At 47.3% G+C, this 20,243-nt stretch overlaps 1 protein-coding gene across 8 annotated transcripts in view; it reads left to right on the forward strand.

Annotated features, from left to right (window-relative positions):
- Positions 1–8,367, forward strand: part of AKAP13 (A-kinase anchoring protein 13) — a 334,648-nt gene extending 326,281 nt beyond the window's left edge. For 7 of the 8 annotated variants that reach the window (XM_057725147.1, XM_057725148.1, XM_057725149.1 and 4 more), the window contains 3 exons: positions 547–996; positions 2,486–2,819; positions 3,627–8,367. In XM_057725147.1, coding sequence (XP_057581130.1) covers positions 547–996; positions 2,486–2,819; positions 3,627–3,676 — 834 coding nt within the window. In that variant the 3' untranslated portion in view covers positions 3,677–8,367. The remainder of the gene's footprint in view (positions 1–546; positions 997–2,485; positions 2,820–3,626) is intronic. The other variant, XM_057725153.1, reaches the window with a different exon arrangement.
- Positions 8,368–20,243: the final 11,876 nt, after the last annotated feature.

The raw sequence follows: 20,243 nt of genomic DNA on the forward strand, positions 1-20,243 counted from the left end.
AGCGGGTAGCGTATTATTGACCTGCTAAGACTACACTTGATGAGTAGGTGGTTGGATCCCAGAGCCCACGGGGTGCCGGCATACCCAGAGGAGATGGTTTCAGTCTGGAAGCGCTTTTGGTAGCGTTGCAAGTTTCCATATTCCATGTCTCTGTGTGGTATTTAGATAGGGTGATGCTCCCAAAAGAGCTACTATTTAGTGCTTTCTGGGAATATCCTCAAATTCTCAGAATTCTCACTTCCTTTCTTGAACATCTAACTAATTCAGTTCATACCTCCTCTCACCTACAAAGCACACACTCCCCAACCCAGACAAGGCCGCTGACTGCAAAATCCAAGTCCCTGTACCATTGCACCATTGACATTCTGACTTGGTTTGCCACCAGGCTTATCCTGGAGCACTCCTCGCAGAGCAGCTTAGAAACCCGGGGAGGGCCAGTCGTCTGAGGTCGTTACCCCCTCCCAGGGTGCGGGCAGCAGGCCGTCTTCCGGGCGGAGGCGCATCATCCCCTCCTCGTACGCCCCCCCCCCCCCCCCCCCCCCGCAGGGAGTGGTGCTGCAACAGGACAGCTACATTGAGGACCAGAAGCTGCTGCTGACCGAGCGGGCGCTCACGCGGACAGCTTCGCGGCCCAGCTCCCTCGTCGAGCAGGAGAAGCAGCGCAGCCTGGAGAAGCAGCGCCAGGACCTGGCCAACCTGCAGCGGCAGCAGGCGCAGCACCTGGAGGAGAAGCGGCGGCGCGAGCGCGAGTGGGAGGCGCGCGAGCGGGCGCTGCAGGAGCGCGAGGCGCGGCTGGCGCAGCGCGAGGACGAGCTGCGGCGCGGCCGCCAGGACCTGGAGCGCGAGCACGACGAGCTGCAGCAGCGGAAGGGCGCCTACCAGAGCGACCTGGAGCGCCTGCGCACCGCCCAGAGGCAGCTCGAGCGCGAGCAGGAGCAGCTGAAGCGGGAGGCCGAGCGGCTCAGCCCAAGGCCGGCCGAGCGGGATGTGGGCCAGGTATGGGCGCTGGCGGGCGGAGGGGTCGGGGTGCGGTCCAGGCTGGGGCACCGTCCGGGCCGGGTCACGAGCGGCGTGACCAAGAACCCTTTGTGAGCACGGGAGGAAAGTGGGCCCGTGTATGAAGGCTGTTTCTGCAGAATCTGTTTATGCACCGCAGGGGGGCCGGTGAGGAAGTGAGGGGTTTCCTCCGCTTTGCATCGCTCAGGGGTAGAGAGGAACTCGAAGGGTTGGGGTTTGGCCCGCGGAGTTAAGGATACCTGGCACTTCCCTCAGCCCTCACCGGCGTAGGCAGGAGTAGCCTCAGTGTCTGAGGATGGAGGTCGGCCATCCAGGATTTAGGGAGCAGCCCCACTGCCGTGTGCCACACAAGAAATCAGAGTGGCCCCCAGCTAAAGGAACTTGTAGCTGGATGGGGGCAACACACCGAGGACACAGGCACCCGCCTCCCCCCCGCCGCCACACATACACACACACAGTGCTTGTGCTCACTGAGAGCGGTAATGCCTGAGTTACTGACAGAACCCAAGTGGTGGGGTCGGTGGGCATCAGCTACAGGGAGGACCCCAGCCAGCAACACCTCGCAGGGAGAGGGTATTCCTGCTGGGGGGGAGGGGGTGCGGGGTGTTGCTCAGACATCTGGGCTTTGCTTAATTCCTGATTTGTCTTGCTCCTGTAGATGGAACCTTTCTTTTCCTGCAGCCGTTACTTATATGGAAGGGCGTTACCCATGTGGGAAGCACACTGACCCCCAAATGTATTTCGGTGATGTTCCATGGTTATTCTGGAACAGGGACACCTGGGGTAGGCGGGAAGCTTGGGTGCACAGATCCTTCTGTCCACTGATACTCAGGTTGCCATTAGTTTGATCGATTGATCTTGGACAATGAAAGAAAAGGAAACTGACATCTTCCAGAGGGAGCAGTTTAGCTTCCTGCAGAGGTTTTACACATGTGGAAAAGCAGCCAGTGGCTCTTGTGTGCTTTTTATGACACAAGGATGGTTTCCCACAGGGAAGGCTGCAAGGCACAGAGAGAGCACAGATTAGACTATCTATCTTTGGTTTAACTTTTGAGTAGGATTTAGTGTCAGCACGTCTCCACCTGCCCTCTAACCTGAACAGGCCTCTGTAATCTCTTAGCCCTGAAATAATTATCTACATCCCTGTGTAAATCAGTCATCAGGTAAGCAGCTCTCCTTGCTTCTTCAGGGAATGGGAGCTCTAAGCTGCCTCATCCATTACTATAATAAAAATAGTAATGGTATCAAAGATGATACTTTTAGTACCTTTGTAGATACTACCTGGGGGAGGGAGTAAATGGAATTGAGAAGTTCGTAATCTTTTTACCAGCTCTCTGGAGTCCAAGGCAGTGGGTGCACACAGGGCTGACACACAGACACACCCGATGACCTCAGGCACTGTTCACTGAGTGGGCACCGGGGATGCTGCCAGCCTCCAAATCAGACCCCTTCTCTTGACCATGTGCAGGTTTCACATCAACACACCAAGATGCTGAGGATCCCATCCTTCCTTCCGAATCCTGAAGAGACCCCCTCGCCCCCTGCACCTTCGATAGCCAAATCAGGGTCATTGGACTCAGAACTCTCAGTCTCCCCGAAGAGGAACAGCCTCTCTCGGACACACAAAGAAAAGGGGCCTTTTCACATACTGGGTTCCACCTGCCAGACAAACAGAGTACCAGAGGGTCAGGGCCAGACCCCAGTGTCCATGTCCACGTCCACCCGCCTGTTTGGGTTAGCTAAGCCAAAGGAAAAGAAGGAGAAAAAGAAGAAGAACAAAGGAAGCCGCTCGCAGCCTGGTGGTGAGTGACACACACCCAGTCTCCCTCTGGCCGTGTAGTCCCTGGGCGGCTTTAGCAGCAGGTGAGGGGTTCAGAAGAGGTTGCCTGCTATTCAGGTGTGTAAAGCCTGAACCACATGCATCTCACCAAACCCACTTGCTCTGCCCACAAAAGACAGTTGGAGCTTACACTACAAACACAAATTCAGAGAGCATTTAAGAACCCACTCTGTGTGGCAGATATGCAGAGAGTACAGGCTCATTTCTCACACTTCCTGTCCAGTTGAGGAGCTGAAACTCATCTCAGTGAAGCAACTAGAGTCCTCCCTGCCTTTCTATGCCTGGTGCAGTAATAATAATGACAGGTGCTTGGTGAGCATTTTCTGAAGGCTGCTTTCATCCTCCAGGTAGGTAGGCATTGCTGAACCCCAGCAACAGTGGGAAACTGAAGCTCGGGATTAACTAATGTGCCTGCCACCACAGGGCACATAATCAGAGCACGCAGCACAAGGTCCAAGTCCTTCTCATTAAGATTGTTCTCTCTTCTGTGCGAGAGATTAAAGAGAATTCCCTATTTCCCGGCCTATTTATAAACAGCAAGCCTAGTATTTCTGTAAAATTAAAGGAGCTTTAAACATGGAGGACATCACTGAGGACCTCGTTCACTGCATCAACTGGGGGCCCAGCCAGTGGACATTACTGCCCACCTCCTGACATCTGTCTTTGCATTCCAGAAGACTTGTGTTTTGGGAGGAAAGAACAGAGTTTACCAATGAAAGGAGCAGTTTTTTCTGAATTTCTTTTTCCATCTTGGTTTCCTTTTTCCCAGATGGCCCTGCATCGGAAGTACCTGCAGAGGGAGAGGAGATCTTTTGTTGACCCCCGTTCCTCTGCCAAGGCAGCCGCCTCCTGTCCCGCCACGGTTACAGCCCCACGCCCTGCTGTCCTGTGCGCACACTCTCCTACACTGACGCCCGTACCCTGCAGCGTCCGGCCCTCTAGTGTTGCCCCAGGTCCTGGACCAGAAGAACAAATGGTCTTGGGGGTCAGGGTGGGGACTGAGGCCCAGGATTGACGCCCCAGCGGTTCTCGGTTTGGGGCCAGCCCTGCTGAGGATGTTACACCAAGAGTAGTGGCCCCAGAAGTCCAGGCAATGGTTTTGGACATGTCAGGAATTCCTAGAGGCTGATAGTTTCCAAATGCGATCTGAAACTCTGACTGCCTTTTATTTTGGGAATCAGAACCAAAAATCAAACAGCGGATAATTTGGACTTCATCTGAACATGTACAGTAGCCCATCTGCACATACACTTGGGGTGCGCCAGAGCTGTGCACAGTCTGTACCAGATGCCTGGTGGGCTCAGCTCCGCACAAGGGGCGCTGCCTGCCACCGCTCAGGGAGCGCGCTCGGAGCCTCACCTGCTCGCCCTCCCAGGCTGTCTCCCTGTAAGCCCACTCCGTGCACGCCTCACCCCCTTTTGCGTGTATTTCTCATTTCACTTCAGCAGGGACGACAAACATTTGTGAAAACCAGTGAGAGAAGGCTTGATGTCTTTAAAAAACAGATGGTCTTGAAACACCTTGATTTTGGTGTTTCAGTCACTTTTAAAAACATACCTAATTTTATCAAATGCAGAAGAAATCATATATTGGCTTTTCAAGATGTTTGCCCATGTGTTCTGGGCACAGATGAAGTATAGAGGCCTCCCCACCATCACTCGTGCAGTGTGACACTTTTTGGTTGTCACTGGCCATTCAGAAGTGGCCGTGGCCTCCTGGCAGGATTCCTGAGATCTCCTGGTGGCTTCCCAGGGAAGCTGCTTCTGCCTGGTGGTCCCCGGGGGAGAGGGTGGCCCTGTCTGCACTTCTCCGCCCACCCAGGGGTCACCTGCTTCTCCTGCTGCCAGGGGGTGTGCACCCTGTATTAGGCACCTGGCCGAGAAGCAGGTTCAGGTGGAGGTGTTAGGCCTATATGAAACGGTTCCCACCTGTACAGACCAAGAGACGAGCTGGCCCAGAAAGTATGGCTTGGAAAGTTCTTCTGTCAGGAGGCCTGGCAAAATTTGGTTTCTTTTGTAAAATCTGAAGGCCTGTTGGTTCTTGTACTCTACCCCCTGAAGATACCACAGATGCCTCCTGTTTGTTCTTTCCCTTCTCTCTCTTTCTCTCGTCCCACTGTGTATTGATCTGTATTCCTTGAGGCTTGTCACCAGCCGGGAGGTGCAGGACGTTTCTGCCTGAGGCCCCTGCACCTGTCATACTTGTTACCTCCCAATGAGGGGAGACCCTGGAAAGTTCTGTGCTTTAAATGTGGCCTTTGATTCCTGCCTTTTGCCCCTCAGGAGCATGGGTCTTTGAACATACTTTTTAAAAACAAAAAAAATCTGTAACTTGGTGCTTGTTGATGAATTGCAAGCTGGCCTTGCTGATGGAGATATTTATCTTTCAGTTTATTTGAAAGAGGTCTGGTTTAAAATTTTTAGCTTAGATTTGTTTTATTTATTTGTGTGTGTTTGTGTGTGTGTGTGTGTGTGTGTGTGTGTGTGTGTGTGTGTGTGTTTTAAGGGTAAACACACCAGCTCAACGGTTTCAACTGTCCAGTCAAGCAGCTGGCGCTGTTTCCTTACTCCTCCAAAGTGCCTGGAAGGCCCAAAGGAAAATTAAGGGTTGGGGGAGGGGTCTGTTTCCTTCCCTCCTCCCACCCCCACCTCATTCTTTGATCAAGGGATGTCTTCTTCCTTGCTTGAGAGTTAAAAAAAACTCACCACCCATGGGCTACATTTGCCTAGTTTTGTCATGGAGATTTCTTACCCTTCAGAAGTACACTTTAAGAATAGAACCAGCTGATTTTCTGTTGAACCTTGACATATCCCCCAGGGACCCTAAACAGCAAAAGGTTAGGTTGCTTCCTGCCACCAGTCTGTACAACCGGTCTTTCCTCAGATCCACAGGGAGCTCAGCTGTCTGTCCTTGCCCCTGGCCTGAGTTCACCTCTGGTCCCCATCCCACAGAGAGAAGCTCTGTTGGAAGCAGGGATGGTGAATGAGGCCCTGCATCCCCTTCCCTCTGTCGGTGCAGGCCTGGGCTGAAACCAGGGCTCAGCGCTGATGGGATTTGCCCTCACGCAGGCTCTTCACAAAAAGCACACTGGACACTGAGTTTCTGTACACTGCTACACAACTGGATTTGAATTTTAAAGTGTCTTTTACTGCCAGCCAGTTGTGAAGTTTCGGTTGCCTTGGTTGTTTGGTGGTAGTTTTTTAATAATGGTGATTTCCCCTCCACCTGCACCACACTGACTTAAAATAATTCGGTCAGCTTGTGGTTGGACAAGTTTAGAATCCGAATCATAAGGCATCTGCCCCAAAACAGTCTTTGGTGCAGAGAAAGAAGCCCTTACCCAGACCCGTGCTTCTCCGTGCCTTTTTCCCCCTTTGATATGGAACTTAGCGATTTTGTTGTTGCGCTTGGGGAACCGCCTGGCATTGTTGCTGCTCCTGCTTTTGCTCATGACCTTGAGGCCTCCTCTGACCTTGAGGCCTGACCTGGTTGCTAAAGTTTCCTTCCTGTGAGAAGGGGCTGCCTCCCAGGGCAACTCAGACTCGGTTCTCCACAGTGTCCCCATGCTAGGAATCCATGCTTCTCTAGCTCAGGAAATCAGATGCCTGACCTTGCTTGTGTTTAGGTTTTGGGGGACAGATGGAGACATCATCCAGAGTCCCCAGATTTCTAGAATCGAGTGAGTTGCCTGGAAGGAGGCCTCATCTTCTCTCAAAACTTACATCATCTCAGTGGTCGTCTTCCCCGGCAGGTGACCTGTGCACTTTAAATGCTCCCTGCGGTCAGCTTCACTTCCGAGACAATCATCTGTGCTGTTTTCTGTGAAAATGTAGAGGGTTAGAAACATGCAGATTGCCATAATGCAGCCTTTGCCAGCATTCCATCCTCCACTCCCATAACAGCTGTCTGTGGGGAAGAAATCCTTGTCAAGATTTTTTTTGGAAAGGTACGACTCTTACCTTTTTTCCTCTTGTGTCTCAGGGTAATACCACTAAACGTCGTTCTTTTGCTGATATTTCTCCCTTATTTGTAATCGTCCCAAGCCTCTAGTGTTAGCAGTAGTGAGCACACATTGTTAAGACCCTTGGGGTTTATTGAATCTTTATGTGGAGAGTGGGTATTCGTGTGTAGGGTTTATAAATAGGCTCCGCCTTAAATAAAAGCACCATAACTTTAGGGGCCAGAACTCCATCCTGAAGGTGCCATGCACGGAAGTACTTTATATTTCATCTGTTGGTCACAAAGATTCTTTTTGCATAGCCAGTTCTTTCTCCCCAAGGATTTGGTATTGGCCTTGGAGCTGCAGTTGTGGATACAGTGTTGATGGGGGTGCCACTTGTGCCCTGAGGACAGCCAAGCCCAGGGATTGGGGGAGGGTGGTGGAGAGAGGACGGTCCTGGTGAGTAGGCTTCAGCAGCCATGAAGAGGACAGCTTGGAGGGCACCCCAGACACTGCCAAGGGGGTATGGACCCCGCCCATGCCTGGACACCCTGGGAATGTGGAAACCCAGAAAGAACCCTTCCGATTCCACGGTGGCAGTGGTTGAGGGATGTGTGCCTTGCCTTCCTGCAGCAGGACAGTGTGACACACACACCTGTGGTCCTGGGGTTGCAACCCCACCTGGCGCTATTGCTCTGATTGACCCAGGGAGACAAAGTAGAGGGCACAGAGTTTGTTTTGGTTTGGTTCTTCATTTTCTTTCAGTGTAGCATAACATTCCTAGTTAACCAGAGCTTTGGGATCGACTGCCTGCTGGCCAGGTTTTAAAGTGAAAAATATTTTACTGCTGCCATAAGAGTTAAAAAAAAAAAAAAAAAAGAGGAAGGGAAAAAAAAGACAAAGGCTTCTTTCCATGTACCAATCGAATTTAACTTGTCAAAAGCTTGACAGGCCTTGAGTTAGTTCTCCATCTCGCTAAGGTTTAAAGACGGACAGACCCAGCTGGCTAAAGTCTCTCCTGCCACAGATGGTGACCTGCTCCAGATACCCAGGCTGAGCCCAGCCTCTGCTCACCCAGTTCTCACCCCGATTGAGTGCCTCTGCATTTTGTGACCACCTGCCGGGATGGGCAGCTCCAGAGCACTGACGGGCCTGCCTGGTCGGCTGGCCCGCAGTCACAGTTCAGCCTGAGGTTTCCGGCGTGTCACCCCGCCGGGCCCGCAGGAGACACCAGGACATGCAGGAGGGCGGTTACCATACACCTTATACCTCTGCTCTCATTCGTTGTTTTCAAATGCTAAAGGAACATTTCTGTGCTGAATCCTATTAAATGAAAAGGGGTTAAAACCTAGATGCTGTATATTAATTTGTAATTATGTATAAAGTAAAGCAGTTTTAAACTATAAAGATTTTTTTCAGTGTGTGTTTTCTGGAATTTTGCCACAACATACTGGCATTGTATTTTATTTATCTTCCTTTCTAGTTATTGGCTTCAGTCCCTTGTAAAGTCCCCCCTACCCTTTCAAAAAAAAATAATAAATGTCCTATAAGTGTTGATGGTGCCTGTGTTGTATTCCTTTCCTGTGGGCTTCCTGGAGCGAGTCCTAGGACACTCTGGGTTCCTGGTAAAGGGGCAGCCCCTCCCCAGCTCTAAGGGAGCCTTCTGCCCAGTGAAACCTTATTTCTGTACCTTTGGAAACAGGACTCAGGAGGAGAGCCCCGCAACCCAAGTTCCCTGAAGCCGTGTGCTAACCCGGGGGCGCCAAGAGTCAGAACCATTTGCAGTCAGATCAGCGCGGCAAGAAATATTCTTGCTGTAGATTCTACTATGTAAAAAAGGTGAATGTCAATTTGCCTTTCTTTGCCAACTCTTTCTACCCCATCCCACCCCCAAACAAGGCAATTGCTGAAAACTAATTGAGGAAGAAGAATCCCATTTGCACATAGCTCCACAGGGATTTGCTGGGTCTGAGCCGCTGAGAAATTGCTGGAATGCATGGTAGGAGCTGTTGCTGACGCTGCCTGCAGGCGCCTGTGCCTCTCTCCCTGAATCACTGGCTGCCTCCCTAGAGTCCGGGCCTGCTGTCCCTGTGAGAGGCCCCTTAGTCCCGCTGGCTGTGTGGTGTAATGTGAAGAACAGGAGCTGAGCTGCCTTGGTTCCCAGCTCTGCGCTCCCAAGCTTCCTGTCCCTCCTCAAGTGACAACCAAGAAAGAAGAAAGTCCTGCCAGGTTGCCAAGTGCCTTCCCTTGCCCAGTGAACTTGGAAGTGCCCCGATTTCTAAGGAATCTTGTAGCCCTAGCAATAGCTGCCTCCCCAGAAGCCAGCAAACACTGGTCGCTTCTCACCACCACCTGCTCTTGGCTGTCAGCAGCTGCAGCATCGCGATGCCTCCAGCAGGGTGGGGAGAGTGGTTCCCATGGCCTCCATTCTCTGCTGCTCTGCTCCCTCCACTGCTTGGGGCTGTGCCAGGGACAGGCTCCATCTGGGAGGCAGGCCAGAAGAGGGAGAAAGTGCCATCCTTTGTTCCAGAAGAGCAGAGGCACAAAACACACAGGCTCCACAAGGATCTACCATCCATCCAGCAGGGTGTGGCGTCTCCACCTGTTCCTGAGGGAGAAGGTGCCACAGATACAAGGGGCCACTCCTGTCTGAGGACCCCCACACCTGAAGGGAAACCTGGGTTGTAGCAGCCATGCGCCCAGGAAGAGAGTGTGCTAACTAATGCAACAGGACAGAAACCTGAGTCACAGACACGGAGAGGAGGTTGGGATGCCAGAAAGTCCAGGAAAGAGCTTCAGGGCAGGGAAATACAGTGCACGGGTTTTGTTACTTCCTAGGAAGTGGGAATGAAGCAGATCCACAGTGAGCTGTGCTGCAGGGCATGAGGAATGAGAGCAGGAACTTCCCTCTGACACCGCGTCCCTGGCTCAGTCTCAGCCAGTGCCACCTTCGCAGAGAGAAGTGCCTCCGTGGGCCTCCGCAGTCACAGCTTCTGCTCTAGGATGCTTGGGAGATTCCTTTCCTTAACTTTGCCCCATTCCTTCAGGGGCCTCAGGTCACAGCCAGAAAGTTGCCCAGAGATGGTGGAGCGATCCAGGTGGACTTCATGTTCCCCCCTGGGGGTCCTGAGAGGAGCCCAGAGTGCAAAGGGGACAGAGCCTGGTGCACCCCAGACGTGGGGGATGTGGGCTGCAGGGCCCCACTGGCCTCCCACACACACCCCCTCCCAAGTCCTTTGGTGTCCTAGTTACAGCCAGGGCGCCCCCAGGCCCCTCTGGCTCTCTCTTTCATATGGTAATTGCTTGCTCTCACACAGCTGTAAATGGTCCCACTGAAGCTCCTCCCTCCAGGCGCCTTGGTGAGAATTTCTTCCTGGGAAAGGGCATCTGGACCCTTGGGATGGAGGCGGGAGGGGAGAGGGACCTAGGAGGGCCTCTGGGGGGATTGACCGACAGGGCTCAGGGGCGTGAGGGGAGTGACAAACTGGCCCCTTAGACCAGCTGAGAACCAGGCCTGCTTTTCTCTCCCTCGTCAGCACATCCCTTCCAGGACCCTGAACTTGCCACCCCACTCCCAGCAGCTTCAGGGTTGGAGCTGGGCCGTTGCCTGGACAACCCCCCTCCCAGCCTTGCCTTGTCTCTGCATCCAAAGGAGCGGGACACCAGTCACCGGAAACAATGCTCCCTCCACCCTCGAGGAGCTGGGGACAGGGCCAGGCTGGGGTCCCGCTCCATTGAGGGGGTGGTGTACAAAGGCTGGGGGGCCACAGGGTGAGTGGAAGAACAGGCACAGACTTCAGATCAGAGTCTGGGCTCAACGTCCAGCCATCTAATGGACAAATGACCTTGGACAAGTTATTGAATCTGTCTGTCCCTATTTTCCTCTTTCATGAGGGAACCAGGGTATCTAGCTTGCAGATTTGCTGTGACAATTCAATGAGATGCTGACTGTTGGTCCCCAGCACATGATTCTTGATTCCCGAGCCTGTTAGCTGCAGATGCAGGAGGAGCCTGTCACAGCAGTAGCGCCGGAATCCCATCCCCGACCTCCATCTCCGTTCCTGGAGGTGAGCACCTGAAGGCAGAAATGACCTTCCCCATCACCTGGCAGCAGCGCCCGGCACAGGAGGTGGCTCAGAGCTCCTTGTCTCTGGGCTTCTGGTTTGCAGTACCTGTCTACTGTCCCTCACTTGGCTCAGGCAAACTGTCACTTCCTAGAGGAAGCCTTCCCTCACAGCCAGGGCTAGCCCAGTCCCTCCTTCCTGTCTGCCCTTAGCATCTGGAACCCACTGGCCTACACAGAACCAAGTGATACCTGGAACCACCGGCCTTCAGCTAGTGTCCCCTCCCTCTGGCTTTCAGACTGGAAAGCAAGGCTGAGCCCCAGTCCCCAGCGCCTGGAAATGGACTGAAACTCCCCGCCCCCGCCACACACACCCTCATTCCAAGGCTGTAGTGCTGGGAGTGGGACTGTCCCAGGGCCTGGAAGAGGCAGGGGTTACCGCTCTGACATCAGGGCCAGGGTGGCAAGCGGCCCTCAGCTCCAGTTAACTCCAGGAAGGCTCCCAATTGGTGGCCTCTAGCTGAACCATCCAGAGTCCTGCTGCCAGGCCTGGGATGGCCGCCAGCCCCCTCCCCTACAAAGCAGCTGAGTCCCACCCCCACCAGGTCTTGCAGCCACCAGTGAGCCAGGCCACTCTGCCCGCTCTGGAACCAGGGAGTCCAGGGGAGCTCTTTTGCCCTCTCCCACTGGCGATGAGAGCATCTCCGGAGAAGGCAGCCTGGGAGAGCTGAAGCAGCTGGATCTGGAAATAGACCCACTCAAGTTCATACCCTGGTGCCCTATTCCTGTGTGCCCTGGGCCAACATGCTTAACCTCTCTAAGTACAGTTTCCTCGTCTGTAAAATGGGGATAACGGCACCTACCCTCATACTGTTATTGTAAAAAAGAAAAAAAAGAAAAAAATTTACGTGTCATTTCTTTTTGCTTGGCAGGAAGGGACAAGATGAGCGTCTGGATCTTAGGACTTTGCAGACATGTGGGCCTGCAGGTGTGAGCATTTACAGGGATTTCAGGGCTCCCACATGGTTTCAGATTCTTCAGATTCAAAGAAAGTTTGCCAGTGTCTTGTCTTACTCTTGGGATGATTTTCCCACGGAGCGAGGGACAGTCCCAAGAGCGAGGGACTGTCACTGGCTGGAAACCCACAGATCTCATATCCACGATGCCATTGAACCTGACCACCTAAATGGGATCCAAGTCTAGTCCCCCATTTGTGGATGATGACACCAAGGCTCACAGTGTTAGGTGATCAGCCCAGCCAGAGCCAGTGTCAGGCCCACACCTGCTGACATGCAGACCCCAGATTTGCCCTTAGACCAAGTGTTCCTCAAAGGGCAATCATTAGATCCCTGCATTTGAACTATCTGGGCTGCTTGTTAAAAATGCTTCTCCCTAGACCCAACCCCAGGTTTAATGAGTCAGAGTCTCCTGGGATGAAGCTAGGGAATTTGCAGCTTTCACTAAGTCCCTGGGGAGTTTTATGCATACCACAGTTCAAGAGGTCCTGGATGCACCCCAATACTCCCACCCCGGAGAGTTGGGGTGGGGTGTGGAAAGGCAGGTGAAGAAAGGAGCTCTGGTATCCCACCCCTCAGCCGTGAGGTCCTTTCCACTCTGCAAACAGAAGTTCCCTCCATGGAATCGGACTCTTGTTCTTCAGATAATTCTCCACGAACATTCTGGCTGTTTATAAATCTGTTAACAAATCATGGGAGCAGCTGCATGACTCTGGGCTGAAGAGACGGGCTTCAGTCTCCTCATCTGCAAGGTAGGAACCCCGTGAGTCCACAGGGCTGCTGTGATGATGAGAGGTCAGGACAGCACAGAATCAGGGCTCTGTAGATTTCTCCTACCGTTGTTGTGTGTGCCGACCTTGTCACTGAAGGGCTGGGTGGCCTTGAATGTGTCACATCCACAAAGTGGGTGGTTGGACTTGAGAGCGGCTCTCAGCCTTGCACGCATTAGAATCATGGTGTGGGAGGCTTTGCACCTGAGTGGCCCAGGCCACACCTGTGGCGGATCCCCCTAGAACCTTTAGGGTGGGACCCAGGCATCAGGACATTTGAGCAGTTCCGGGCAGTTCCTGTATGCAGCTGAGGTTGAGAGTCTGGATGACCCCCAAGCTTCATCCTAGAGATCAGCTCTGTTCTGCAGGCGAGGCTCCCTCCCCTGGGGTCTCCAAACAGCCCCTGAGATGGAGCCGGCTCTGTGTCTGATGGAAGCCTGGGCTTTGAGTAGCTGGGGCTCCAGGCCTGAAGGATGACAGCTTTCTCCTTGGGGCCTTGACTCCCACTAGAGGCTGAGGGAGAATGAGGCAGATGTCTTGCCCGTGGGAGGACCACAGCCCAAGGGGAACTGGGCCTGGACTTGAGGGAACATTCCGGGGACCTCCAGAAGTAATGAAAGTGGTGGGCAGAAAAGATAGGGCCCCCAGCCCGCTCTGGGGTGCTGAGCCAAGCTTAGTTGACCGGAGCGCTGCCTGCAAGTCCCAGATTCTGGTTCTAGCCCCAGCTGACTTTCCCCCAAGGATTCTAGACCATCATGGTCCCTGCCCCAGCCCCACCTTCCCTTTCACACATACATCCTCTCCATCTACCCTCTCTCGCAGCCTGATACGAGCCACTCCTCTGCAACGATGCAGTCTTAACATTGGGGGGGGGGGGGAGCAGGGAGGGTTGTTGTTTGATATGATTGTAATTCATATTCCCTGAAAAAAATGAGAAATACTGAGATTTATTTTTAAAACATTTTTAAACACCTATAATCCTATCACCCAGAAAAAACTATCCACTAACATTGTTTTTTTTGTACACATTTTTTAAAAATTGAAGTATAGTTGATTTATAATACTGTAAATCAGATGTACAGCATAGTGATTCAGGTGTGGGTTGTTTTTTTTTTTTTTTGGCAAATGATATTCCATTATAGGTTATTACGAGATATTGGGTATAATTCCTTGTGCTATACAGTAAATCCTTGTTGCTTATCTATTTTATGTATAGTAGTTTGTATCTGTTAATCCCATACTCTTAATTTTTCCCTCCCTCACAACCCTATCCCATTTGGTAATCATAAGTTTATTTCCTATGTCTGTCAGTCTGGTTTTATTTTTTTGTATATAGATTCATTTGTATTATTTTTTAGATTCCACATATAAGTGATATCATATAATATTTGTCTTTGTCTGTCACATTTCACTAAGCATAATCTTTTCTTGGTCCATCCAAGAAATATTACTGCAAATGGCAATATTTCATTCTTTTTTATGGCTGAGTAAAATATATATATATAAATACACACATATATATATATGTAGGTATGTATCCCGCATCTTCTTAAATCAATCATCTGTTGATGGGTACTTTGGGTTGTTTCCATGTCTTGGCTACTGTAAGTAGCTATGAACATTGGGATGCATGTATCTTTTCAAATTAGAGTTTTCATTTTTTCTGTATATATACCCAGGATTGGGATTGCTGGATCATATGGTAGCTCTATTTTGAATTTTTAAGGAACCTTCATACTGTTTTCCGTAGTGACTGCACCAATTTACATTCCCACCAACAGTCTTTGTATAAATTTTTATTTAGCAAAATTAAAGTCATGTTCTGTATAGACATTTGTATTCTACTTACTTCATTCCACATTTTCATATGAACATTGGGTACTTAATATTCCACTTTATAGATATATCATTGTTGGGAATTTAGGGATTTCCAACTTTCTACTCTTTTTTAAAATTATTTATTTATTGGCTGCATTGGGTCTTTGTTGCTGCGTGCAGACTTTCTCTACTTGTAGCGAGTGGGGGCTACTCTTTGTTGTGGTGCACAGTCTTCTTATTGCAGTGACTTCTCTTGTTGTTGCACATGGGCCCTAGAGCACGCAGGCTTCAGTAGTTGTGGCACATGGACTCAGTAGTTGTGGCTTGCAGGGTCTAGAGTATAGGCTCAGTAGTTGTGGCACATGGGCTTAGTTGCTCTGCAGCATGTGGGATCTTCCCAGATCAGGGATCAAACCCATGTTCCCTGCATTGGCAGGTGGATTCTTAACCACTGTGCCACCAGGGAAGTCCCCCAACTTTTCACTCTTATGAATAACATACAGGGCTATTTTATAACATCATTTCCCACCCACCCCCATTTCAAAGTTAAAACATGTTTATTAGAGAAAATGTAGAAACTATTGATAAGTAGAATAAATAAGTAAAGATCAACCATAGTAGGAACATCTGCTTCCATCCAAGATGGAGTAATAGAGACCAGATTTAACTGCCTACCCAAAACAACCAAAACTCTGGACAAAGTATATGGAATGCTGATTTTAAGGACTTTCGAAATCAGACAACAAAGTACAGGTATCCCTGAAAGATCAAGGAAGCCTTATGCCTGCCTTTGGCCTTGCAACTGCCCTGAGTTTCCAGGCTGCAGTAAAGGATGGAATCTGGCAGATTCCCCAGATTGAAGGCATGGAGCTGAGAGTCAGGGGAGATCAAGGCAGATAGAATTGGCAGGACAGAGTACAGAAGAGAGAGAGCTGCACACAGAATCCTAGAGATCTTCAGTGGAAACCCCTTAAGTATTCATTAGAGAACTGATCAGTGTACACATGTGAGAAAAATGTTAAAGTCTAGAAAAGAACCATCCCAGCAGATTAGAGGTAATAGTACTCAGTGCTCACACAGGACCAGGAATAGCATCTGTTCCCATCAGCCAGCCTGGAAAAATCATTCACAGGGCATAGGGTAGAGGACACAGAAGGGTCTTTCCTTAGTAATAGGGAATAATTAGCCTCAAATCAAGCACTGCTCCATTCTATCTAACAAATCTTAAAAAGCAAGACCTAAAGGGATCAAACTGTTTCCAAGTAACTTAACCACATTGCAGAACAAAGTTCATGAATATTTACAAAAACATCCAGCACACAACAGAGTAATATTCACAATGTCTGGCATCCAATAAAAATTACTACACATGTAAAAAAAAAACCTTAACTCACAGGATAAAAAATTAACTGACCCAGAACTGACACAGATGTTAGAATTATTAGACAAGGATGTTAAAAGTTATCATAACTATGTTCCATATGTTCAAAAAATTTTAGAAACATGAAAGATATAATTAAAGACCCAAGTTAAATTCCTACAGATAAAAAACATATATCTAAGAGAAAAAAGACTGGAAAAATTAACATAGCACCAGTGAACTGTGAGACAACTTCAAGCACCCTAATGACTTTGTAATTGGAGTCCCAGAAAGGGGGTAGGAGACAGAAAGAAATTATCTAAAGAAATAATAGCCAAGATTTTCTAAATTCAATGAAAAATACAAACCCATAGTTGAGGCTCAGCAAACCCCAAGTACAAGAAATATGAGAAAAATGACATCAACACACATCATAATCAAGTTGTTCTAAACCAGTGATAAAAAGAGAATCTTAAAAACAATCAGGAAAGAAGGGCACATTATGTACAGAGGACCAAAAATAAGGATAACAGCAGATTTCTTGTCAGAAACAATGTAAGAGAGAAAACAGTGGAACAACATCTTTAAACCATTAGGGGGAAATCTGTCAACCTAGAATTCTATACTCAGTGAAAACATTTTTCAAAAGTGAAAGCAAAACAAATACTTTTTCAGATGTACAAAAGCTAAAAGAATTCATCCCCAACAGATCCTTACTACAAGGTATTTTAAAGTGAAGGAAAATGATACCGGATGGAAATATGACCTATATTAAGGAATAAAGGGCACTAGAAATAGTAATTATAGGGGAAAATATATAAGTTTTTTTCTTATATTTAAAACTGTTTAAGGGACTTCCCTGGTGGTCCAGTCCAATGAGTAAGACTCCATGATCCCAATGCAGGCAGCCCAGTTTCAATCCCTGGTTGGGGAACTAGATCCCACATGCGTACCACAACTAAGAAGCCCACATGCTGCAACTAAGAGTTTGCATGCTACTACTAAGAAGTCTGCGTGCTGCAAAATGAAGATCCTGAATACCACAATGAAGATTCCACATGTATAACCAAGACCCAGCTCAGCCAAAATAAAAATAAATAAATAAACAAATAAATATTTTTAAAAATAAGTAAAACTCTTTAAAAGATGGATGACTGTTTAAACAAAAATAATGACAGGGAGGGAGGGAATATGGGGATATATGAATAAATACAGCTGATTCACTTTGGTGTACCTCAAAAACTGGCACAAGAGTGTAAAGCAATTATATTCCAATAAAGAGCTTAAAAAAATAATGACAATGTAGTATAGGGTTTTTAACATATGTAAGAATAAAATGACAACAATAGTACAAAAGCCAGTTGGAGAGACATGGATGTAAACTATTGTAAGATTCTTGTACTATATAGGAAGTTGTATAATATCACTTGAAGGTAGACTGTGAGAAGTTGAAGATACGCACCATGAACCCTAAAGCAACTGAGAGGAGAAATTAATTTTAATCCACACCTCACACTATATACAAAAATTAACTCAAAATGGATCGTAGACCTAGAGGTGAAATCTAAAACTATAAGGTACAGAAGAACATATAGGAGAAATTTTTTGACCTTGGGTTATGCAGAGAGTTCTTAAATGTTATACAATAAAAGCACAATCCGCAAAGGATATTGATAAATGGACTCTATCAAAATTAAACGTTTATGCTCCTCAAAAGACACTGGTAAGAGAATGGAAAAACAAAGTGCAGACTAGGAGAAAATACTTGCAAATTATATATCTGATAAAGGACTTCTATCCAGAATATATAAAGAATTCTCAACACTCAATAAGAAAGCAAACAATGAAAACAATGTCTGGGTAGAAGATTTGAACAGACATTTCATTCAAGAAGATATAAAGATGGCAGATAGACACATGAAAAGATGCTCAATATCATTACATAATAGAGAAATGCTAATTAAAATTATGACGAGATACCACTATATGCCTATTGCAGGGACTAAAATTAGAAAGATGAATCATACTTACATTGCAAGGATGTGAAGGAACTGGAACTCTCATACTCTGCTTGTGGGAATGTGAAATGGTACAACCACTTTGGAAAACAGTTTAGTATCTTCTTAAAAACTTAAACATACATCTACCATATGATCCTGCCATTCAACTTCTAGGTGTTTATCCAAGATAAATTAAAACATATAGCCACACAAGGCTTTTGCATGACTATTCATAACAGCCTTATTTGTAATAGCCCCAACTGAAAACAACCCACATATGTATGGACAGGTAAATGGACAAAAAGGAAAAACTAGTGATATACACAACAAAACCAATGACTCTCAAAATTATTATGCTAAGTAAAAGAATACACACACACAAAGAGCACACTGTGTGATACCGTTTATCAAATGGTAAAATGCAAGCTAACTATTATTACAAAAATAGAGTAGTAGTTGCTGGTGATGTACAGTGGGGAATTGGAGGGGCAGGAGGGATGGATTTTAAAAGGGACACAAACACTTCTACTCAACATTGTGCTGAAGGTCCAGGAAAACTGAGTGAAAAAAATGAGAGGGGGGTTACATTCAGATTGAAAAGGAAGAAATGAAATTCTTTTTATCTGCAGATGACATGATCTTTGACATGGAAAATCCTAAGGAATCCATTAAAAACAATTAGAACTAATAAACGAGTTCAACAAAGTTGCAAGGTACAAGCTTAATATAAAAATATTAATTGTATTTCTACATGCTAGCAATGAAAAGTCTGAAAATAAAATTAAGAAAAACCATTTATAACATCTTCAAAAAAATTAAAACCAGGAATAAATTTTAACAAGAAGAAGTGAAAAACTGATACTCTGAAGACAACAACATAGTGTTGGAAGAAATGAAAGAAGACCTAAGTAAATGGAAACACATCTGTGTTCATGGATCAGAAGACTTAACATTGTTAAGATGCCAATATTCCCCAAATTAATCTACAGATTCACACAAGCCTTGTCAAAGGCCCAGGTGGCGTCCTTGCAGAAATTGACAAGCTGACCCTAAACTTCATATGGGAATTCAAGAGCTCCAGAATAGCTAAAGCAATCTTGAAAAAGAGCAAAGTTGGAAGATGCACACTTCCCAATTTCAAAACTCACTACAAAGCTACGGTAATCAAGACAGGGTGTTACTGGCTTAAGGACAGACATGGAGACCTATCCTTAAAACAGTAGAATAGAATTGAGAGTCCAAAAATAAACTCTTACATTTATGGTTAATTGATTTTTCCAGGTCTATTCAATGTGTAAAGAACAGTCTTTTCAATAAATCATACTGGGACATCTGGATACCTACATACAAGAGAATGAATTTAAACCCCCCTCTCCTCACACCACACATAGTAACTAACTCAAAATTAATCCTAGACCTACTGTAAGAGCTAAGAAAGAAACATAGAATCAAATCTTTATGACTTTGGGTTAGGCAAAGCCTCTTGAGATATGAGACCAAAAGCCCAAGTAACAAAAGAAAAAATACATAAACCGAGCTTTATCAAATTTAAAATCTTTTGTGCTCCAGAAGGTACCATCAAGAAAGCGAAAAGGCAGCACACAGAATGGGTGAAAATATTTGCAAATCATTAATCTGACATGGGAATTTTATCTGGAATATATAAAGAACACTTACAACTCAATAATAAAGACAAATAACCAAATTTTAAAATGGACAAAGCACCTGAATAGACATTTCTCCAAAGAAGATCTATAAATGGCCAATAAGCACATGAAAAGATGCTCACCATCATTAGTTATCAGAGAAATGCAAATCAAAACCACAAAAAAAATGAGATATCAATTCACAATCACTAGGATGGCTAATAAAAAAAGAAAACAGATAACAAGCATTGCAAGGGATGTAGAGAAATTAGATCCCTCATACACTGCTCCTGGGAATATAAAATGATGCAGCTGCTTTGGAAAATGTTCTGACAGTTTCTCAAGTGGTTAACCATAGTATCCTGATACTTGCTACAAGGATGAACCTTGAAAACACCATGCAAAGTCAGAGAAGCCAGTCACAAGGGACCACATATTATTTTCTTCCATTTATACAAAATGTCCAGAATAGGCAAATGCATGGACACAGAGTAGGTTGGTGATGGCCTAGGACTGCGGCAGTTGGCAGAGATGGGGTTTCTTTGGGGGGGAATGAAAATATATATTCGAAAATAGACTGATGATGGTTGCATAACTGTGAATATACTAACAGCCTTTGAATTGTACGCGTGGTGTGGGTGAATTGTACAGTGTGTGAATTCTATCTCAGTAAAGTATATATATTAACAAGGAGGCAGGAGGAAACTTTTGGGGGTGATGGGTATATCACAACAGTGATTGTGATGATTTCACGGGTGTATACATGTCTCAAA

This window comes from Hippopotamus amphibius, chromosome 2 (genome assembly GCF_030028045.1).
Source record: "Hippopotamus amphibius kiboko isolate mHipAmp2 chromosome 2, mHipAmp2.hap2, whole genome shotgun sequence".
Lineage (NCBI taxonomy): Eukaryota > Metazoa > Chordata > Mammalia > Artiodactyla > Hippopotamidae > Hippopotamus > Hippopotamus amphibius.